General features: G+C 43.5%; 1 protein-coding gene across 2 annotated transcripts in view; it reads right to left on the bottom strand.

Moving 5' to 3' along the window:
- Positions 1 to 533: 533 nt before the first annotated feature.
- The window catches only part of Aig1 (androgen induced 1), a 230,031-nt gene continuing 220,817 nt past the window's right edge, over positions 534 to 9,747 (bottom strand). Inside the window, exons 5-6 of one of the 2 annotated variants that reach the window (XM_005360995.2) lie at positions 7,368 to 7,531; positions 534 to 1,182 (exon numbers count right to left, since the gene is read on the bottom strand). In XM_005360995.2, the coding sequence (XP_005361052.1) occupies positions 1,145 to 1,182; positions 7,368 to 7,531 (202 nt within the window). In that variant the 3' untranslated portion in view covers positions 534 to 1,144. Of the gene's footprint in view, positions 1,183 to 5,776; positions 6,782 to 7,367; positions 7,532 to 9,747 lie in introns of those variants that run through there. The other variant, XM_013351449.2, reaches the window with a different exon arrangement.

Below are 9,747 nucleotides of genomic sequence, written 5' to 3'. Positions count from 1 at the left end.
CAGTCCTAAATCATACGTCTTTGAATATCCATTAATAAATCACCAGGAGCCTCATAAAAACATTCTCTCTTTGGGGAGTCCTAGGCCCTTTCTAGTTGTCAGTGGGGATAATCAGGCTCCTTTATGAAGGGGTGGCTGTAGATAAAACAAAAGAGAACACATTCATAGGTGTCTATGTGGGGTGGGTGGATTTTCTAGCACTTCCTAAGTTGTATCACCAATTACGTTATTTTTAGAATAAACAGTTTTGTATCACTTGATCTACTTTAGTACAAACAGCCAATATTTACACTAAGTAGGTAATTATTTTATAATTGGTATAACACTGTTTTCTACCTTTCAAATAATTATGGTCAAGAGTTTATAAGTTAGATTTTAACGTGTTCCTTCCAGAATGATGACAACATAGCACTGTTAAGTATGAAAGTCACAGGAATGAATGCAGTACAGTCAACAGGTCTGCTTCAATAGAAACAAGCACAGACCCTTGGACCACGTGGTTGAGACTGAGATGGACCAGGCAGACATCAAGCTTGGTTGGTGGATCTTTATTAACAATAATGTTTGCACATGGGAATTATTGACAGATTAAATAGGGAGATTCAAGCACACTCAGGGTTTCGACTAAACTGGTACTATTTATTACTAACAGCGCTCATTCCAGGCAGCTATGGCTGTCACCACAGGAACCACCTCTCCTGCCTCCTCTTGGGTCCATATTGTGCCCCAGAGTCATTACTCCAGCCACAGTTAAGACTAAATATGAATATCTGGATCCACATCTGCCCCCTGCAACTTTATTATATTCCTTAACAAGAAAGAGTCGATTTTTCCTCAGTAAATGGAGTTATTATTGCAGAAATGGAGATTCGATGATCAACTTTAGTTTAAAACCAGGAAAGAGGGAAAATGTCACCAAGAACAAACTTGGAAGAGAGTACTTCAAACAACAAGGGTGAGTGATTTTCAAAAGCAATGCATCCTATTTTGCACATTTTTGAAAATAAAAGTTGTCTTCCCTCAGGGTCAGGGAGACAGGGTTGATGCCATGGCCCCTTTGAAGTTCTGTCTCCTCACTGCTGGTGCCCAGGGCCAAAGGAGTTCAAGGGCAGCTCCTTCCTGCTTTCCCTTTTAGACTTGGATCTCATTCTACCTTAGGCTTCTCTTTCTCTTCTTCCATACCTAGAAAGACAAAAAGCTTTATTTGAGCGTCACATGCCGAGCTATATGGGGGCTGCTCGTAGAATCTCTGGCTCCCTTAGCCTACTTCTGTCCACCTTTTCCTCCCCCCACTTCTCCTAGCTAAGGAGAGAAGTAATTTATAACCATTTCCAGAAACGCCCTCAGTGACCTCTCTCCCCAGACTTTCCTGACATCTCTGTGACACAGCCTGGTTCTCCTGCTTTTGGGAGTAGAACCCTGGGGCAGGATTACTCCTGACTCATTGGTTTGCATGATGGAAATTCCAGCAGGAAATTCCAGCTTCTTAACCAGCGCCCAGCAGCAGGAGCCATGCAGCTGATGCATTTAAACAGCTTCATTTATTTTTTGCTTCAGTCCTGTCCATTCTCAAGACCTGGATTTTGGTTTTCTAATCGCCTTAGAGCTGTTCTTTTTAAAATTTATTAATTTTAAAAAAAGCTCATGGAGCCCTAATTAGCCACAGGAGCTGTTTCTGCTTATTTATAACACACAAACACACACACACACACACAACTCTGCCCCTTACCCCAAGCTAGGGCATGAACCCAGAGCCACAGGCATGCTAGAAATCACTGTAGCCATGACTGTACTTCTGGCCCCACGTTTATACGTGCTGAAACTCAAGTCCTGCCTGCAGGAGCCAACCCATCCAGATCTGCTTTTCCTGAAGGACATGTATCTACTGGATCAGGAAGGCTTTGTTGTCTGCAGTGAATGGTTGGTGATGGTTCGTTTTCCTGGAGATGAAATTGTTCAGGCTACTTTTGCAAGTTATACTTAAATGCAGAAATTCTACCTGCTTCTTTCTTTTTTTTCCCTTTTGTTTCTACATAAACATTTTTTCTAACCCCCCCCTCCCCCAAATTCTTGAATGCTTCTTGTGTGTTTGTTTCAATCGCAATAATGAACAAAGGAATTTGAGATACTGTCTATCTGGTCCTGTTAGTATTCTTTTATAAATGTGTAGACCTCTAAGGGCAGAGATTTTACTAATGATAGCCCTAGTGTTTGATAGTGTCTATTTTATGGTGGCAACGCAGCTAATCTCCGATGTTAATAAATGCACTTAGGGGAAGTCTCTGAAAACAGGACTAGCAGAAAGCAATAAACAACATAGAGTTTCCCACAGTGATCAGCCATAAAGCCCAACCTCCGAGGGTTGCTTTATTATAGAGATAATGAGGGAACCCCCTCCTTCACCAGCTTCCACTTCTAGCTAGCTTCATGGAGTCCAGAATAGGCAACGCAATGTGAGTCAATGCTCTGAGCAGGCATCCTCGCTAATGGTCGATTTCCTCAGGCAAGGAACTGGCTGAGATATAAAATAGTTTCCAAAATACTTCCCATGGATCACATGAGGGAAACATCACACCTAGGAACAAGGGCTCGAGGAGAGAGGAGCTGATTGAAAGGAAGCGTCTACACTGTGTCTCCATTGTTGGGTGTGTAAACAAGGCAAAGACAGTTAACAATGCAGGCTCCCTTCAGACAGCACTCTCCCGAGTCCCCACTTCTGTCCTGTGCTCTCTACACAAGAGTAAAGATGCTGGGAGTGGATGGGATAAAAAAATCTTTTTTTTTTAAAAAAATCTCTTTGGTCTCTTCTCTCTAGAACATTTTGTTGATGAGTTGATTCAGCAGCAATGGTGGACTCTTCAAAGGAGGACAGAGGTGGAGGATCTGGGCTTCCCTGACTTGGAAGAGAAATGGCTCCTCATATATTGGTTTTGCAGCCATGGGGAAGAGGGCAAAAATAACGCAGCTAATAACAAAAGAACTGAACGTATTTCCACAAAAACCAAACCAAACCAAACCAAACCAAGTCAAAAACCAGACAGACAGAAACCCATCAGAAAGTTGAGGCAGACTATACCTGTGGAACACAGAGGGCCAAGACTGACCCCGAGGGAGGTATCCATACATATTCTCAAGCAGGGGGATGGCTTCCACTAGGGAGTAGCGCTCAGAAAGTGAGAGCCCAGGGCTTCTGCCAGGGGCCAGGTAACCTGGATGGGCCTTATCGAGAATGGACCTATTCCTGCACATGAGCTCTGGGTCTAACTCCCTCCTCTTTCCTACCCTTTTTGCCCTTTTCTCTTTCACTCTAGAGCACTGTTGTTTCTGGTCTCGAATTTCGACTCTGGTGAGAGCAGATGCCTTAGTCAGGGTTGCAGGAGTTAGAGCAATCTTAGCTGAAGGAACAGTCATGCTTCAGGTGTCACGAGTTGAACAGAACAATCCTATGCCAAAGTCCTGACCCACAGTACTTCAAAACGTGAGAGAATGTTCAGGGTGAGGCCAGACAATTGTTCCTTAAAGAAATTAGGCATCTGACTCATGGATCCAAGCAATCACCGCCAGAGAAACCAGAACGAGCCACAGTCATCCAGGAAAGCCTTCCAAAGGACCCTCTTCTCTGATGGTGTGGGTAGGTCTCCTTGAGTTGCAGGAAGAGACCAGCATTGTTTTTGAGAGTCTTATACCCAATGAAAGTACTATCCTGGATGAAGGGCTCAGCCACAGCATGAAATGGAGGGCCAAGGACACAAGAGCACCTCCTCCCACCCCACCTCCCTCCACACATGCCATGATCCCAGTCCAGGATTTGGGGGAGGGCGGATCTTCTGTTCTCCAGGCGTTGGAAGGCAGGGCCCAACCCCTCCTTGTGAGCCTCAGGGCTACAGCATCTAGCCAAAGAGGATTATTCTCAAGCCTTTAAATTAAAGGAAATTTCCTCTGCTTGCTTTCAGATTTGCTAGCAAGCCATGAGCCCTTCTGCCTATTTCTAAGGGGACTGTGCATTCTCGGCTACCATACTTTAGAAGGAGGTAACTTGTCTAGTCTTAGAGGTTAGCATGAACTCAAAGAACAATTTTGCTTTGGGATGAATTATGATCATATCCTACCCACAGATGGTTTGTAGGTTTACATCAGAAGATATTTTCTTCCCTCCCTCTTTCCCTCCCTCCCTTCCTTTCTTTTTTTTTTTTTATTTCTTTCTTTGTCAGAATGGTTTTTTGGGGATACTGGGATGAGGGAGGAGAAGATATTTTACATGTGCCAAAGACATTTATGGCAGAGGGACTATTACAGGATAAATTATATAGAGTCCCAGATTTGTAATGTTGAATTCCTAATCTCCACTGTCTCAGAAATAACTTGAATTGGTTGAGGTCTTCACAAAGTTAATATGAAACCATTAGGGTGAGTGTTGCCAAATATGACTGGTGTCATTCTAAAAGAGGTAAAATGAAAGACCATATCACATGCATGGGGCGCATCTCTGAGCATAAAGATGAACAACTTCCAGCCCAGGTTAGGCCTGTGGTAGACTTTCTCTTAAGGATCTCATGAGGAACCAATCCCGACACCATCTTGCTTTTGAACTTGTGGCATCCATATGTCAGACACTCTCTTCCTATTGTTTAAGATACCCAGCTTGTGGTATTTTATCAGTGCAAACACAAACAGCTCTCACACAGCCACTTTATTTAAAAAAGAGCAAATACCTGGCCATTAGTTTAACTTACTTTAAGGGCTTATATTTCCTAGCAGGTGGCCTGTTTTGTGTTTCTAAAACACTGAGACATTCTGATAGTTCACTAAAAGTGACAAGGGGCTGAAGCTTGGGTGGAAGGTGGAAGACACTGGCTTTGCTGGTGACTATTTCAAACGTCACTCACAGGCCTCAGCTGCCTTTGTACAGTGGGGGATGGTTTCAAATAATCTCTAGGACGTCCCTACCTCCAGCTGTCATAGTCTGCAATTTTTTTTTTCATCTTCAAGTTGTAGAATAAACCCAGAAAATTTGAGTCATTGAAAACCATTAAGGAATTCAGGAGGTATTTCATACCTTGTATGCCGTATTCCTCACTGTGGAATTTTATAGTAACTGATTTGTAGCAAGAACTTTTATTTATTTATTTTGTACTGTGTGTGTAAACAGTAGTCAACATGTACATGCATGTATACAAGCATATGTTCAGGTCTGTGAGCATGCACACACACACACACACACACACACACACACACACACACACGTGCCCATGCACGCCTACACTGGTTTTAATCTGCAGTTTTAAACTCAGCTGTGAAACTGACTGACTTAAGTACCAGATGAAAATTAGGGGAAGTTAGACAGACGACTAAAAGAAGTGGCAACTGATACTCAGTTCAAATCCAATGTTGGCGGAAGGAACAGTGGGACCAATGTCACCAGATCTTAAAGTACTTGGTAAGGAGAGGAAGTCCAAATATAATATAAAAATTTCCAATTTTTAAGTGTTGGTGCATGAAAAAAATCCCACTACATAAACAGAATGAAATTTTTGGTATGTAAATTTAGGATAAAGGCTAGAGAAATGGATCAGTCATCAAAGTACTTGCCTTGCAAGCAAGAGGACTTCTGATTGATCCCCAGAACACTCATTAAAAGGGAAAGGAGCACAGTTGCATGAAAATGTAATACCAGTGGCAGAGGAGGCATATGAGCATCAGATGAACATATTAAATGAACATATTAAAATGAGGGCACGCATGCATGCACGCACGCACACACACACACACACACACACACACACACACACACACACACACACAGTTGTGGAAAGGCCAGCAGGGGGAAGATGCTGGTTTGTCACAAACATGAGCTCCTAGGGGCTCCACTAAATGACTGTAGACAAAATTAATCTCTAAACAGAAATAATCTATAAATTGGTGACAGGTTTTCATGCATGTCATGCAAGAAAACAACAGAAACCAGTTAAGCCTCACAAACAGTTCAGAAAACTCAGTGTCACCCTTCATCTTTAACTCCTTATTCAATGCTGCTGGTAAGCAACATTCTCTGGTCTAGATTGGGTAGTTATCTCTTATGCCATTCAGGCATATACTCAAGGCAGTAGCAGAGTCATGGTCAAATGTCTGCCAGAATTGAGCACATCCAGGGGATAGAGGAAGCCAGATTTTTTTTTTCCTGAACTGCACATCTTAGTTTAAACCTAACTATAGGCATTCTCTGACGATGGCGAGGAAACAGTCTTGCATTTGATTTCAGGAACACTTTTAAGGCGCCAAATAAGTCTAAACTTAAAAGAGAAGGATTATTGCTTCTGTTGAATGGAGGAAACGTCATGAGAAGATTACTGTCTGGTTCTCCAAGCCATGGTCAGAACAAATTAAAAAGGGGGCCACCTAGCATTGGCTGACGCGCTGACACACAGGGCTCAGAAGAAGCACGCACAAAGCAATCAGATGCAATGACTAAGCAAACACTACTTTATTAGACGAGAGGACTGAGCTCCTGCAAAGACACTGCCTTCAACCAGGTGCTCAACATTGGCGGACCACAGTCCATTTACAGTTCATCTCTAGAATAGCGGACCGTGTCCAAGGAGATGTCCGGATCTCTCTGACCCCCCATACCAGCCTCTGGGTGTGTTTTCATGCAGGGTTCAGATCACTACATGGCCAGTCCTTGCCTTTCCACCTTCCAGCGGTTATGTGTTCTTACATAGATTTTGGACAGGGTTGCCACAGCTTACATAAGATTGTGTGTCTTGCCAAGAAGGAGGCTTTGCTATAAATAGAAACAGAAGAGAAATCAAGTCAAAGGTTAAGGGAGCTTTAGCAGCAATGAAATATAGCCTTTAATGACTGCATCTCTCTGCGACCTTCCATTCTGGCAAAGGGCGGCCACCTGGACCGTTTACAGTGCTGGCTTCACGATCATGAGATTCCGTTGAGACGACAGCATCCATGGGAAGATGACATGAAGAATGAGATCTGGTGACTTTTAATGAGGCTCTTTCAATAACTTACTGTTTAATTTAGGACCCTTTCACTGTGGCAGAATTCTGTTAATCATAGCTGGCTTCACTTTTGTTTTCCTGTTAACACTGTATTTTTTTTCTATATAATTTTATGAGCACGCTTCTTTTATCTTTCAGGTTTGGATGTTTTACTACCTAATAAGACCAAGTGAGAAATAAACCTTTCAGATAGCACTGCCAGCAGCTCTTAAATTAATACTGTAATAAAAAACATGAAGCTTCCGTGGAGAGCCTGGGTGGAGGGTTGAAGAGGAGGCTGCCGCAGAAGGCTCCCTCTGCCAAGGCTCTCTTAGGCAGCGCTGTTCTTGTGCGTGTGCCTTCAGCGATACTCACTTCTCTGTGTATCCCAGATGTAGCTGTTCAGGACTTCTCCCAGCAGGTACAGGAAATTCATTAGGATTGTTGTTGACCCAAAGAAGATGATCCTGGCTCCTGAGCCAATGTGTTCCAGGAAAGGGTACACCCACATGCCGGTGACATGATGTATCCAGCACACCCTGCATTGGATTTGGAGAGGAGACAAAGATGGAGTCACGGCCATGGCAGATGTCAAAGCTGGTGTGTTACAAAGGGAAGCCCATCGCACCAACAAGGAGCTCCTGCATGGCCCACCCTCACCCTCTTAACATCTTATAGAATTCTAGAACAGTTACTCCAAGACAAGGAGCTCCTGTACGACCCAGCCTCAACCTGTTGACATCTTGTAAAATTCTAGAACAGTTACTCCAAGCAAGAAGTCACCATGGGCCCGTCAGTACCAAACACTGCTGCCTTCCTCTGCCACGTCCTTCCTCTGTCCCACAGACCGTGTCAGGACCCCACACTGCACTGAGTGACATGTCTCCCTAGCCTCCTCCTCCCTGGCAGCGTCTTCTCTTCTTTAATGACACTTAAAAGGTTTTGGTCAGGTATTAGAAACTGCTGGGTGATTTAATACTGTTATACAATCCTTTTAATCTCTTCTTTATACAATGGAACAATGTAGCGTTAGGCAATCAGCCTGTAATAAAGCCGAGTGGAGTGTATGCCAGGTATCTTGCCACAGCGCCTTTCAGTGAGACAGGGACAGGAACTGCGTGCTCTGGGGCCGCCACCCCATCACCCCACAGATGCAGGCTTCCTGCTTCTCGGCTCTGCAGATCCTGCCCTCACTTCCCTTCTGAACATCTGCGCATGCTTCCTTGTAACCATCCTGTTTCTGGGGCGGACGTGTCTGGCTCGGCAGGAACAGCAACACCAACTAGCATTGCTTCTCAGAATTTAGTTGCAATGCCAGCCTCGCCGCCTCCACCCTGGCATGGCTGCTGGTAGTGGTTTTCTGGATTATTTGGGGTTTGCTCTTTCACCAAAGAGAACCAGTTTGGGAGAATGAATAAAATACAAATAACTATTACACTGGGAAGAAAGGTTACTTTCTATACTTCAGTGTCAAAGAATGTGGAGACACCCATACAAAGGCTTCAGTGGTGGCGGGAAGCCATGGAACTTCACTACAGTTTGTATTATCTGTGTGGGTAAAGCCCCAGCGGCCATGGAGGTGAAACACTCTGGCGGTGCTGCTAAAAGAATTTCACTTTTTAAATGAATGAAATACAAACACACAAAGCCCAAATCATACATACATAAACACATTCACATGCCTGTAAGCATGCACGGGACATTTATGGCCTCAAAATTTTGTGGTTTAGACTTCTGGTTTCATCTCCAGAATATTTAAAAGTTGAGACTGAAACACATCAATACACTAGCACTCAGAACAGCCATGGTCCAACCCATGTCCATTCAGAGGTGAATTTAAGCACAATCAATAAAAACTCAGAGAGAAAAACTGGGGTTCAACCTGAAGATCTGAAAAGCAAAACAGCCAGCCACTGGCTCTTACCTCGACCTCAGTCTGAAATGGCGATCCTGTCTCCAAGAATCTCAGAATGAGACTGTCCCTGAGAGCTATCTTCCCCCATCTTATATTCCTCTCTAGGACTTGGATTAAAGGCATACACCACTGGGATTAAAGGCATGCTCCACCTGATTTCTATGGCAATTAGTGTGGCTACTGGGACTAAAGGTGTGTGTTACCATAACCTGGTCTGTAACGCTGACCAGTGGGACTATTTTACTCTCAGATCTTCAGGTAGTCTTTATTTATTAACATACAATTGAAATGCCACTACAATGAATGAATACGCAAAGGGCTGAATATAATACACAATGGAATGCTGATTTGTACAAGGAAGACTAAAACTTTAGTATACACCAGAACATACTGAACCTTGAAAACATGATAATAAAGAAGTCAAATTACAGGGCAGTTTCTGACGATTCCATCTGTATGAGACACCAAAGTAGGCAAACTGAGAGACAAAGCACAATAGAGACCACCACATATTACATCTCTGTCAAAAAGCTTCCCTCTCAGCCCATGGATTGAAGGCTTGGTTCTCAAAGCAGCAGTATCCTGTGCTGAGGCCTCTGGGAAGGGAACAAATCATGTGGACTCTGAGCTAATGAGAGGATGAACACACCCACTGATCAATTCTTAAATCAACTGGCTACTGGGAAGTTGAAGAGGTTATGAGATGTGGAGTCTAGTTAGAATAAGTAGGTTGTTTGGGCGAGATCCTTCTTCTTCTTCTTCTTCTTCTTCTTCTTCTTCTTCTTCTTCTTCTTCTTCTTCTTCTTCTTCTTCTTCTTCTTCTTCTTCTTCTTCTTCTCC

Source organism: Microtus ochrogaster, linkage group LG4, assembly GCF_000317375.1.
Source record: "Microtus ochrogaster isolate Prairie Vole_2 linkage group LG4, MicOch1.0, whole genome shotgun sequence".
NCBI lineage: Eukaryota > Metazoa > Chordata > Mammalia > Rodentia > Cricetidae > Microtus > Microtus ochrogaster.
Note: the sequence above shows the minus strand (reverse complement) of the source record. Positions and strands in the feature narration are given on the sequence as shown.